The sequence below is a fragment of the Euprymna scolopes genome, chromosome 13 (assembly GCF_053919585.1).
Source record: "Euprymna scolopes isolate OS-2025 chromosome 13, ASM5391958v1, whole genome shotgun sequence".
Lineage (NCBI taxonomy): Eukaryota > Metazoa > Mollusca > Cephalopoda > Sepiida > Sepiolidae > Euprymna > Euprymna scolopes.
This window is the reverse complement of record NC_136494.1, coordinates 43,268,838-43,283,034: the sequence shown is the minus strand read 5'-3', so window position 1 is coordinate 43,283,034 and position 14,197 is coordinate 43,268,838. Positions and strand designations below refer to the sequence as shown.

Here is a 14,197-nt window from a genome sequence, read left to right as displayed (position 1 = left end):
GATTTTTCATATGAAAACAATCGAAAGAAATTTCTGTAGTTACAAGAATATAAAAAATGAATGTGAAAAAATAGAAAAATTTTATGTTAACTAGTGGAAATAATTAAGATATGAGAATTGATCTGCTATCAGTAATATTGTACATTTTAGCCCCTTTTGGCAAGAGAAAAAATATGAAATCTGAACTGCTATTGGACAAATTCTACTTTAAACTCCTATGCTTTATGAGGTACAAAAAGAAAATGGATAAATAAATATTGTAGACAATATTTTATATTATTATTTATAAATATTGTTTATCTTTCCCCTCACCTGATTTTTTAGTGTAAAGATAATGATCATGATGATGAATATGGTGGAAGGTGGAAAAAGAAAAAAATAGCTAATATTAATTTGTTAGATTCAAGAATATCAATGAAAAACTTTGAGAAGTTGACTGACTTTATTTTATTATATAGAAGATCAAATACTTGTTAAAATCTTTAGCAGAAAATAAGTGGGTGTAATGACCATGGATTTAATAATTTATTTAAGAGCATTACCAGAGAGTAAAAAAAAAATCAGTATGATAAATAATATGTACAAAATTATTTTTAAAATAACGTGTACTTATTTGATCCAAAAATGTAATTACAGATTGTCCAGTTGTAGATGGCATGACTAATCCAAAATTTATTAGTGAAGAAAATATTAAAGTTTCAAGTAATCCAGATGCTGTGAACAAGATCAGACCAGGACACACTGGTTGGCAGTCTGATATGACTGACAACCGAAGGACCGTTACTGTTCATGTTGGCCAAAGTCTACAATCTGGAGCAAACATTCGACTGCTTAAAGCTAAAAATGTTGTTTCATACGATGTCATTTTAGTTGGTGGTAAAAATAAACTTGGACTGAAGGTTAGTAACTCAATCCTTTTTTTCTCTTATGTAGTTTTAACATTTTATTTCTGATGATAAATCTACTAAAATACTACCTATGTCTCTTTTAAAAAAAACCTCATTTTTGTCTGTAATATCGAAAAATATTCCATTATATCATATGCAATAGAAAGAGAGAAATACTATATCAAATTTTTTCAAAATTTGATGCAAGAAAGAGAACAAAAATGTTATTTTTTTTCAAATTTGATTCATAATTATAATTTTATTAGCAGGACACCTTAGCATTGCCCGGAGAAAAAGTATAACAGATTTCTATTCAAACATTTATCTCTTTCTCCCCATCCTTCTTTCTCCTTAACCTAGACCGTTCTCTTCTCTGAACATGCACAATTCTACTTTATAGCGATTCCTTGAGGAATGAGTAAACACAATTCCTTGTTAAAAAAATCAGAGTTACTTCCCTTTAACACAAAGTTATAAAAAGTAACCCATCTACCCCTGACGAAGTCTGTGCCAGTTTACGGTCAAAGAAAAAATAATTTTTTCTAAGTTTTAGATATTATTCATTCAGGGCAACACCAGTCAAGAATATACCAACTTTGGGTCTTTTTTTTTTTTGTAGTGTTTTTCTTTTAGTCACACTGCTGTTGTACCCCCTCGCCAATCTTTCACAATAAACACGCGTCTAGCTGAAACCACTGTCAAAATTTTCCCCACTCTTTATCTGTGTCAAAACCAAAATGTAGATTCCATGAACAAAGCTTCTTTCTAAGAAGTGCACACTTGTGGAACTTTCTTCCGTTTGCCTGTTTGTTTCCCACCTGACTACAACTTGGATGTCTTCAAGTCCAATATAAACAAATTCCTGATGAACCGCCCCCTTAAGTAAGACACTTTATCAAATCTCCAATACTAATGATTGCTACGATACTATCCCATTGATTACTGTACACGCACAAACCCTTATCCCCGAGTGGATTCAGGGCCTTGATAAGTAGTGACTACCATGTAAAAAATAAAATAAAAGCATGTGAGATTACAGAAAATATTTGTGTTTAGAAATTAATTAGACAAATTCAAAATAGTTTGAAATGTATTCTTCGTTATAGATTAAATTAATTTTGTGGAAAAATAAAACATTTACATACAATTTATCAAGTCAAAACGTATTCTGAGTTCTTTTATAGCATAATTTATTAAAATTAAAAATGTAATTGATGTCAACATAATTCTTGAATTTAATTATTTTTGTATCATTTAATGGTATGTTCCTACTCTACAACTTGTCTCAACATAGAAAAGCAGATTATTTGGGAACATCTTGAGAGTGCACATGGCAAAAGTTTAGTTTATTTTTCAGAAATTTTGAGATGAGGATTTATAATTCGTAATAATCTTATTATTTTCACTACTGTGTTCATTTTGGTGGTTAGCCGTACGTCTCGACTGATGTAACCTCCAGTTCAACATTGTTCAATTATATTTTCTATTTTCTCTTGAGCAAGAATCAAACTTTCTTTCAAAGATAGAAATCAGAAAAAAATACTAAATATTGCTTTTTACTTTTTGCAGACTATTGCTCCACAATCACCTGCTCATATTCCAAGTAACACTGATGCAGAAACAATTAAAATTAAGTTCAATATCAATCCTGAAGAAAAACCTGGTTGTTCTATAACAGTCATATTATCGATAGAAGCTTGTTTTGCACCACAAAGTGAGTATTATGTTCTGTTCATTTTTTAATAATCAAGATACATCTTTATATGGCATAGTAAGTAAATATTGCTAATGATATTTTATCAAATATTACTTAAATATTCACTTTGTTGTCTTTATCATTTTAAGCTGCATCATAAAAACATAATTTCGTAAATTTTCCAAACATTTCAGATAATTTTTCCTTTTCTTTTTATTATTATCAGTTATTACTTAGATTATCCCTCACTTTGTTTACTCACAAAAAATTAATTTACATAGATTATTATTAAAGTGAGCTGAATACACTTTTTAATATTTTCAAACTGCATTATAAAAACATATTTTCAGACTATTTAAGACGCTTATTTTCACTGTTTGGTTTATGCTACTTAAATTAGTGTAACCATGTCTCTATCTGAATTTCTACCCTACATTATTTGACAACACATAAAGGAGAAGACTCCACTCCATTTTAAATCCTTTTAAGTTAGACTCATTGCATTGTACTGGTGAATGGTTTAATGTGAAACAGAAATAAAAACAAAACACGAACGGTGTTCTTGATAGAAACGGAGTTTCACGGTTACGTTGAGGAGAGGCAGAAGAGAAAACAATTAGCAAGTGAAAATCGTGCTACCACTGTTATATATGACTTGATGTGGAATGTGATGCTCGTAGGAATTAATATGAGATTGTTTTGTTAACAGCTGAAAATGAATAATAATATGTGCAAAATCGACGACAGATAGTAGTCTGACCATATTGAATTTAGATGTGGCGTCTGCGTTTGTAAAGCTACAACGGCTTTTTCTGGAGTGAAATAATTGTTCCTATTTTATTAATATAGAGAAAAGAGATATATCATTTGAGATTAAATAGTCAGGGGTTAACTATTCTACACTTTCCAAGTAACAATTTCCACGGTTAAATTTGATGTACTGCTGTCAAAAATTGCAACTCTAAAATCCAAATCCAAACTGTCCGAGTCTCTAAAAAATCTGTCTGTTTATTGAAAACCAAAAGCCCGTTTCACAGCAGATATCCTAACTGTAATCTCTGAACGTATATACTGTTCACTGGACAAAACAGGGGAAGGTAGAGCGGTAGCTCTCGATATATCTAAGACTTTTGACAGGGTATGGCACGATGGTCTTCTAAGGAAAATTAGATCATATGGTATCACTGGAAGAATACATAATGTAATTAAATCTTTCTTAAGTAAGAGAAAAATCCAGGTTGTCCTCGATGATAGTACACATAAACAATATGATATAAATGCCGAAGTACCTCAGGGGTCTATCCTTGGACCTTTATTATTCCTGATATTCATAAATGACCTCCCTGATAAAATTGTTTCTGAGATGGGTATATTTGCTGATGACACCACTCTCTATAACAGATATGAGGGGAAAACAAATGAACACATATCCAAGGAAATTGCAGGAACACTAGAGGATGACCTCCAATCTGTAGTAGAATAGAGACAAAAATGGATGGTCACATTCAATGCTGCCAAGACTAAGCTTGTTTCCTTCAATAATTACAAGAAATGTTGTCTACACCAATAGCAATGGCCAAGAACACATTACCCGAAAGTACTTCCTTTAAACTCCTCGGCCTAACGTTTACAGGGAACATGAACTGGAATAGATACATTGAGAGCATTGCCAAGGCTGCTGTGAAGAAGGTGGGCTCTCTCTCTATTGTGCTAGAAAACTACTTCCACCTGAAAGTATCCTATACCTCTATAAAGCCACCATTCACCTATGTATGGAGTACTGTTGTCACATTTGGGCTGGTGCATCTGCTACTTGTCTCTCACTTCTGGATAGGGTTCAAAAAGGTCCTGAACTGTCATCTAGGCTTCAGCCTCTGTTCCATCGACGAAATGTTGCATCCTTCTGCCTGTTCTACAAGTACTTTAATGGTGAATGCTCTGATGAATTACAAGCACTTGTACCTCCTTGGCGTGAACACCCCCCCAACAAACCCGACAAGCAGCTGAGTCCCACCCCTTCACAGTAAAGATCCCTAGGTGTAAAAAAGCCTTCTACTCCAATAGTTTCTTCCCCAGAACTGCGAGACTTCCGGGATTCTACTTTCCCAACTGTACTGACATGCAGAAGTTCAAGTGTAATGTGAACAGACATCTTGCTACTCATCTCCCTTCATAATACTCCTGCAACTTATGTCCCCAATAGTAGCCCCGTACTTCAAAGTGGCACTGTGCCTTGTTTGGGATGAAAATTGAATAGAAAAAAAGGAGCATTTCATTTGCATATCAGATGACAAGATTGCAAACATATAAAGCGAAGTAGCAACCATTTTTTTTCTTTTCTTTTTGCCTGCCTACAAACACTACAGACTGCATAAAAACAGATTTGTACCAATTTTCTTTTAAAACATTTAATCAGATCATTAAAGAGTATTTTCCTTTATGAAACATCAGTTGCCGATATATGAACCATGTGTCCAACCAATAACAGCAGATTACCTTTCTAGCCCTGAACACTTTCCATCTTTCTTTTTTTTTTTTCATATTGCCACTCAGAATTACAAAGGTTAATGAAGAAATGTTCATTAACCTTATTGCTAACTTTAAAACTGTGTGCGAATTGTAAAATTTATTATCTCTAAAATATTATAGTTGATATAGAGTATTATTCTAGATCACACTCTTAATGTTGGGAATTGAGTTACTCCTTCGATATGTGTTCACATCTTCACTCTTTTCAATTTATTTTCTTAGGAAGATCTTTTTTATTTATCAATTGATCACTTGACATGACACTGCAATGAATTGAGGTGAACTTGAAATGTCTAGTACATCTTCAAAGGCTGATTTGGGAGATCATCAATCGTATACCACACTAACCCGAGGATCAAGTCACCTTTTGATGTTAGACATGACAGTTGAAGCAATTGAATTTAATTCTGCTTGTTTTCCAACATTCAGCAGATGAAAATGTGCCAAGATTTGACTTTTCACAAAACAACTGTCCATTTATGTACAGTTTCAAACTCATTATTTACACCCTCCAACCCAACTGTAATCACATGTGCACATGAGCGCACACACACACACACACACACACACACACACACACACACACACACACACACACACACACACACACACACACACACACACACAAATCATTTGTTAAACTTTATCGTAAAACAATTTCAATTTCTTTTACAGCCACTCCCATTGCAACACTTCCAGAAGTTACACTTAGTAAGTATAGTAGTATTTTTTTTCTACATTGGAAATCTAATATATAAAGAGCTATATGTCTGCCTGTCTGTCTCCATATTTTCAAACTCTATCTCCTCCGTCGTAAAGCAGTGTTAGGGGTCTTAAATGATTGGATTTTTTACAGGCCATTCTTTTATGGGTTTTTAATTGGTTAAAATTATTTTTAAACGATCAAAAATGGGTCAAAATTGAAAAATTGTTAAACATTTTGTCCATTCATCTTAGTGTATTTTTTAATTTTTAATCAGTTTATATGCGTGTCACGTTGTTACAGTAGTAACGTCATCAGCTTTGAATGCTACAGTTTCGGTTTCGATTCTAGTTGATGGTACCTAAATACTTCTTTTTTTTTACTTTTGAAATCACGACTCTATAACACTATATACGAAATCTAGACAAATTAAAATATCATATTTAAGCGTATTTTACACCCGAGCAAAGCAAGGCGCCCGCCCCTATATATTTTCAATTTAATTTCAAGAATATTTTATTAGCACTCTACTATTATAGATTTATGTTCTGTAAAAAAATTATCAGAGACTAAATTCTCTAATTTATTGATTTTTAATATTCTCATGAATTTACTAGAAAATCTAAAAGATTAAATAGTAGGATACACTCTCTCAATTTTCGGTTATGCAACTAATCTTGGAAAAAAACTCTCTGCTTATCTTGACATTGTTTCCATTGATTGAGACTTCTCTTTGCTATTGGATTGAAGCAATGCCACTTTAAGAAAGAAAGAAACAATTGAGGATAGCTAAACCCTTGTTTCATTATGCACTGACAGAGGTTCCTATTGTCTTTTGAGACTGAAAGAATGTTTATAAAATAATAAGTATTATATAATACTAGTGGGACATGTTCTTTATTGTTTTTATAATTGTTCTATTGGTATTTGAGTGTAATGTGTATGGAAATGTCAGCATATCAGGTAATGTCAACAGACTGATGGAGGCTTGTTTTAAAATTAAATACTCCTGGGCAACGCCAAGTCAGGTCAGCTAGTAATAATAATGCAATGAATGATTGTTCTATAAATTATTAATAATCATTAATTGGTAATGTCTTTTTATAAATCAAATGGTAATGTATAATCAAACAGAATTTGCGATATCGATTACATTGGGCAACAGTGTTTTATTTTTTAAATGTTTACATTTCTACAACTGATTTAGGGTATTTTTGCACTGCTGAATCAGGAAAAGGTGTTTATGCTAAGTTGATTTGGAAAAAAATTAGATCTTATGACAAAATCGATTGCGTTTTTGTGGCATTATTGTTACATGATAAGGGCTGTCCCCTTTTCATGTAAGTATAAAAAAAGAGAGATTTAGTTAAAATGAAAATGAAATAGAATAGACGAAATTCGAACCTCGTAATTTAGGTTTAGAAATAGATTACGATAGAGAATTAGCAAATGGAATGTAAAACAAACCATTGTTAAGCTTAGAGATAAAAATAGTTTTAAGAAAAGAATGTGCATTGTCAATTCTGTTATGAAATTCAGTTGAAGGAATGCAACTATAGGATAATTTAATAAACATGTTTTTAACATATTGGAAATATAGGTTACTGGGAATATAGGTTCAAATTCCTTTTGTAAACAAAGGAAAAAGTTTTGGACACGCATTTCCAGAACACGTGAAAGAAGACACATGTTTTAACATGTGTATGACGTCATGGAAAATGGGAAGTTCTCGATATAGTTAGAAACTTTAGAGTTAAGCAAGGAGAAACTGAGGGAGAGTCAGAGGGAGTTTGAGGACGACAGACGATAGTCTGCAGTTGGGATTCGAACGACTAGAAGCGAGACGGTCACTTTTGAAACTTAGAATGTGAAGCTTTGAATTCTTGACTCAGAAAACCACGACCGGTCGGGAGAAGAAATAAACCCATCATGTGTTTTTATAAACGTCGTCTTTGTGTTGTAATTCTACCAAAAGGTAAAGTGAAAATTGTTATATATGTCTTATATATATCATGTGTTTTAAAATGTCTTTACATACACGTCTCGACATCTCATATCGACAATGTGAACACTAAGACTGTCTGAACACTGTTTCCTCACTCTAAGAGCTTCTATTACACTTCTAAGTATGAACATTTTATATATATGAATCTCTTTATAACACGAACAATCTCTCTTACAACAACATCCCTCAACAACATCACTTGTAATAAGACTCTCTCTTAATAAGATTCACCTCTTACTAAGTCTCTCAACATCCCTTTTAATAAGACTCTAAGACTCACACTTTTAATAAGTCTCAACAACAACCACAATAATAATAATAATAATAATAATAATAATAAATTATATAACATTATCAGCTAATTTGTTTCAACACATATCATCCTAAATATGTTTTAAAAAGAAAATAATATTTTGCCAACAACATATATTGATTACCTGATAGAAACATTGCTTATTGTAAACTGAATGGTGGACATTGATAAAATGTAAATTGCATATTGCTTCACCATTGTTCAAACTTCAGGGCTTGAACTTCCGTTTCTTAGAACTGGAATGCTCAGGGAGGTCTCTCTCCAGATTCCAACAGCCATCATAACTGCACTCCACTGGCCCTGATACCTGGTCTCCATCTCTTTCAAATCCTGATTGAATCTCTCCCCATGCTCATCACTCATTGAACTGAGGTTCTTGGTGAACCGGTCCATATGTGAAAATAGGTAGTGCATCTTGATGCTCATGTTGCAGCCCAGGTTTCTAAAAGCATGTTGTTGACAAGTTCTGCATAGTTCCTGGCCTTATTGTTGCCAAGAAAGTTCTTCACTTCCAGTTCCACTTCATTCATTGAGTTTTTAAACTCTGGATTTCTGAGGGCCAGCTTTTAACTTCTCCATGGTCAATCCTGGAAAAGCCTGGCATAAGTAAATGAAGCAGTCGCCATCCCTGTCTAGAGCCTCAAGTAACTGCTTGGTTAAGCCGAGCTTGATGTGCAGTGAAGAGGAATATTCTGTTTCTGTTCACCAGAGGTGGTTGATGACGTTCCTTTCTTTGCAAGGCACCAATTCCTTCTTCATATATGCTGAGAACAAGTTTTAGAAAATTTGGAGATTTTATGACTACAAACTGATTACTTTTTGACATAATCACCCAGAATTATCAGATCTGGATACTTCTAGTCATTAAAATAATCATTTCCAATCAAAACAAATATTCGACATAGCATTTTACCCCTACTACTTCTAAAATACTCCACACATGCGTACATGTGAACAAAAATGTAGAAAAAATATGTGGCCATAGCTAAAAAAATTGACCTGATTAAGCAAAACCAATGTGATTTTTCGATTCAGCATATCAGATTCATCCTAAATCAGTTGAAAAATGCAGATAACAAATTTGTTGTTAACCAGTGTTATACTTATCATTTGTTGGGATGGGACAACCGGGAAATGATAAGTATATAAAGCATGCTTATTTGTATTTGCAGAAAACAAATAATATCTGATATGTTTTATTAACATTTTCTTAATAAATTTAATGCATCATAGTCAAGAGGAAAAGTTGTGTTATAATAGTATAAATATATAGATTCCACAAAATGAGTTTAATCCACTAGGTTATATGTGTAAGGATTATGTCTAATGGAAATAACTGGAAAGCCGGCACATGCCATGTTGCCGTTCTTTTAAAAGTTGACGCATTTTTCGGTAATTCCTATAAGTCATAAACCACTACTTATGTCATCCTTGTAAATCTTCTGTTGCCCACACTCTTACTTGTGCCTCTTTTCTTTATTTTATAAACAGGGTATACGGAAAACTATCACAAAACATTGTTGTACTTATCTGAAATCAGCTATTCATTCCTCATTTACCCCCCCCCCATCACCAAATATTCAAATCAGTCCATTTTAGCAAATAACATTCATATTTTTCCAGTAAAACATTCTGTTTAAAATATTTATCTCAACTGGTGACCGAAACAAAGAGAACAAGCAGAATCTGATGTAGTAAAAAATGTAGAAAAATAATCGTAATTGAATTGCGATCTAATTTTTGACATAAATTACCTGTTCAATATTTTCTCTTTTATTAAAATTTTTCTCATTAGTTTTCATTTTTAAATATTCCATAAGTAAACATTGGAATTTATTTTTGACTTATACATTATATATCATATTGCTTGCATGGGTAATAATAAATGTAGTCCATAGTGCTGGGAATAGGCATAAAAAAACAAAAAGAAGAACAAGAGACCATTAGAAAATCCAAACATGGAAGAGAGCGCTTGTTATGAATGTTGTTCTAATTGTTTAATTAACAATTTCAGCCCTAATTACTTGGTTAATGTGTCCAGCCATTAGCGAAAGCTGAATTTGTATACATAACTGAAAGATTATTTAAAATTTACATGCATGAATAATCTATTTAGATAAGTGATTCCTATCTCAGTCATGTAAATTATTTTGAATGGAAAAGAAAACACACACTTGGACCAGATTATTTTCTGTTCTTTTTTCTCCACAATGAAGACATTCGCTTTTCACCTAAACAGCATCAGTCCTTTATTCTTTTTCCTCTAACAATAAAATCGCATACAAACAAGGAAGCATCGAGAAACTAAAAAACCTCTGTCAAGCAAAATATCTATCTTTTATTCTACTACCTTGGACTCAGCACTTAAATTCTCATAATCGTATCATTCTTGTATCTGAAAGTTTCCAGGTTCGCATATCACTGTTCTCTACAGCAAGCACATGCCAACCATGGCCACTTATTTATATGTCTCTTCACACCGATACCCCTTGCCCTCGATCTTATGATCACATAGGCGACATCCCAGCGACAGTTGTTTGTTTTGGCTGGGTGCTCTTTTACAAAAACGGGGCTTTTTCAGAAATGTGGGCTTCTTCAGATGGGTGCAGTGTCATCGTATTTTGGGGTCACATTAGCCAATAGACAGCTTCTGGTATGGAACAGTGCATCCTGGCTACAGTTCATTTTACAGTACAATGGCATTACTCTGCTGAGGCATGTGTGCAACAAGCTCCATTCATTTGTGAACATTCTGAATTCCTAACTGCAGAAGACTGCATTGTTATCTGTGAGTAGCTCCTGGGGTAGGCCACTGACAAATCATGCTTACTGAGTCTTGCTGTGTCAACTGCCTCAACATAGAAAACCATAACAGGCCACCATCTGTGATCATTAAGAAATGTTAAGCACTATAATGTCTAAGGTCCATCCCCAACTGTTTGCAATTGCTGCTCACCTTCAACTTTCCCTCCATCCAGTAGACTTGCGCTGGATATATCAATTGGAGTTCCATGCACATTCATATAACCGACTTAATTGTTACTTTCATCATCGCTGGACAAACTCTGGTGAAATATGTGGGACACTGCACTCCTGGGTGTCCACTGTTTTTGTGAATGGCCATGATCTGGTCACATCCAGCTTAACTATTTGTACAACACTGATCAGGGGCTCAGGTCTGCTCTGCTTCTTCATTGCACTGAACCTCCACTGTAGCATGCATGTCAATTGGCTAGCAAAGTTTGAATTAATGTGATCAATGTTATGCCTACTGAGAGCTCATACTTCTTTATCGGCTTCTCGAGTGTGCTCAATTGTCTCATAATAATAAACATCTCACTGGCTATTTTTGTGTGAACTTGCACTTTCCTGCTGAGAGTGTCCAACACCCAGTTGTACACACATGCAGAGTCCGTTTTTATGTGCCACTGGAGAGCCAAATTAATGCTTTTCAACATGGCATCCATTTTGGCCAAATTAATATGCTTTATTCACAGCATACCTCCAACACTGTTCTGTATATTTCCAACGCCACACCAGTTACTAGCGAGCTGACATAGACTCATACATTCAGTTCCCAGCCATCCATGCAGCAGTTCCCAAAAACTGGATTATTCTGCTTAACTGCATCTCAGACATCATATGCCAGAATCTGTCACTTTGCCATTGACTCTGCATGTCACACAAAGCCATGTACACTGGGAGGTACCCAACAAGCCTTCCATGCAAGGAGAATATGGTTTTTCATGTAGATATTGGGAACTTCTCTGACTGTGTTTTCAGTGCAAGGCACCATGCTCTCCTAAGACTATCAATTCCAACACACCGGTGCTGTCCCCCAGCTATTCTGACTTTTTACATTCCAGTCAAAACGAAGCCAAATATTTTCTGACATCTTCATTAACAATGATATCAATGTAAGCCGATGTTGCATGGTCTATGGTTTCCTTTTGCAATAGCACCCTGCTCACAATGGCCTTCATAAGGGGAATCACATTCAAGCCAAACCTCAGACGTGTCATACAGTAATTCTTCCCATTGATCTTCTACAGTTTGGTACAGCCACAGCATCTCATGGACTCATACGTGAAGATATGCTCTCCTGATGTCAAACAGAGACACGTTAACCCTTTTTGGTGCCATTCATGCATTTTAGCATCACAAACATAATAAAAAACAGTTTGGTAAGCCTTTCCAGCCGATCTGACCAACCATCTGATGTTATTTGCATAAGTGTCCAGCCCTTCTAACCATGGTCAAGTTCCTATAGACCATGAACGCCTCCTTTAACCAAACCTTTATCTTTTCTACATTTAGTAAGTCGCTCTCGTTCATCTCCAAGTAGAGGGTCAATACATACTCCTCCAGATACAATGGGAGCAGGCTTGCCACATCATCCACCTTCTGAAGTCTCACTACCAACCTCAATTTCTTCAGCCATGCTACCATGTAAATAGATTTTTTCAGCAACCTGACCAGTAAATATATTTACCATGCCACTGTTTATTCGTACATTCGACATAATGGCTAATAAATTAGATTAAAAGATTATTTACAAGGTGCCTTCAATAAGTTTCCAGATTTTTTTTTTTTTTGTTCATGCATTTAAAATTCTCGCAGACTCTTAAAAATTCTGTATGCTATTGCTATACATCTTGTGGGATGATCAACTTTTATGATTTCAGGTTCAAATGAACAACTACGACAGGAATTAGAATACACCCTACTAAAACCTGATTGTCACATAGAGACAATAAGTGCACACTTGGATATCAGTGTGGAATCGTACAAACAATTATTCATGAGGAACTGAAGATGCAGAAGATTTATGCAAATGCACCAGTCCACAACTCCATCTTTATCCAGAATATTTGACCAAGATGGGCATCAATTTCTCATCCCTTCCCCACATAGTCCAGACCTTGCTCTCTGTGACTTTTGGTTATTTCCTAAGCTCAATTGAGACAATTGAGAAGATGAAAGAAGCTGCTGTGATGAAGATCATTGACATGTTCACACAAGAGGACTTCCATAGGGCCTTCCAGAAGTTGTTGGAATGGTAAAACAAGTGCATTGCAGTCGAAGGAGATTACTTCGAAGGGGATGAAGTTTCATGTGTGTGTTTCATGTGCATAAAAGTGCCTATATGAAAAAAGTCTGGAAACTTATTGAAGGAACCTCGTATAATAATGCACATAACTGAAACCAGCAATAAAATCACATGCAAATGAGACAGCATCCAAAAAATGAAAAAAAAATCTGTTGAGCAAAAATTCTGACACTTTGGATTCCCAACTGCGCTTAAATTTGCATAATCATATTATTCCTGTATCTGAACGGTTCCAGGTTCATGCATTATTGCTTCTCTACAGTGCGCACATGCCAGATGTAGCCGCTTATTTCTATGCCTCTCCACATTGTTATTATACTAACATCAACTTTATGATTAGCTTTTGTTTTTGTTTTTATCGTATGTTTTTTTTATTATATTTCTTTTAAATATGATGAACATATTCGATTTCTGTTATTTCTGTGTTTTATCTCTTTGTGATTATCTCAGTTTTGCCCCAGCTTTGTTGAGTTAATTAATTGTTTATTTAAGGGTGTTACACCTGTAAACAGAGTATCAACAAAAAAAGCAGTATGATACATAATATAAATATTAATTATTTTTTCAAAAATGTGTACTTATTTGATCCAAAAATGTAATTACAGGTTGTCCAGTTGTAGATGGCATGGCTAATCCAAAATTTATTAGTGAAGAAAATATTAAAGTTTCAAGTAATCCAGATGCTGTGAACAAGATCAGACCAGGACACACTGGTTGGCAGTCTGATATGACTGACAACCGAAGGACCGTTACTGTTCATGTTGGCCAAAGTCTACAATCTGGAGCAAACATTCGACTGCTTAAGGCTAAAAATGTTGTTTCATACGATGTCATTTTAGTTGGTGGTAAAAATAAATTTGGACTGAAGGTTAGTAACTCAATCCTTTTTTTTCTGATTTAGTTTTAACATTTTATTTCTGATTGTATTTTATTTCTGATTGTATTTTATTTCTG

At 34.2% G+C, this 14,197-nt stretch overlaps 1 protein-coding gene across 1 annotated transcript in view; it reads left to right on the top strand.

Moving 5' to 3' along the window:
• Nucleotides 1-642: 642 nt before the first annotated feature.
• Nucleotides 643-14,197, top strand: part of LOC145292234 (uncharacterized) — a 314,231-nt gene continuing 300,676 nt past the window's right edge. Inside the window, exons 1-4 of the mRNA XM_080138557.1 lie at nucleotides 643-899; nucleotides 2,457-2,601; nucleotides 5,788-5,823; nucleotides 13,849-14,111. Of these exons, the coding sequence (XP_079994683.1) occupies nucleotides 657-899; nucleotides 2,457-2,601; nucleotides 5,788-5,823; nucleotides 13,849-14,111 (687 nt within the window). The 5' untranslated portion in view covers nucleotides 643-656. The remainder of the gene's footprint in view (nucleotides 900-2,456; nucleotides 2,602-5,787; nucleotides 5,824-13,848; nucleotides 14,112-14,197) is intronic.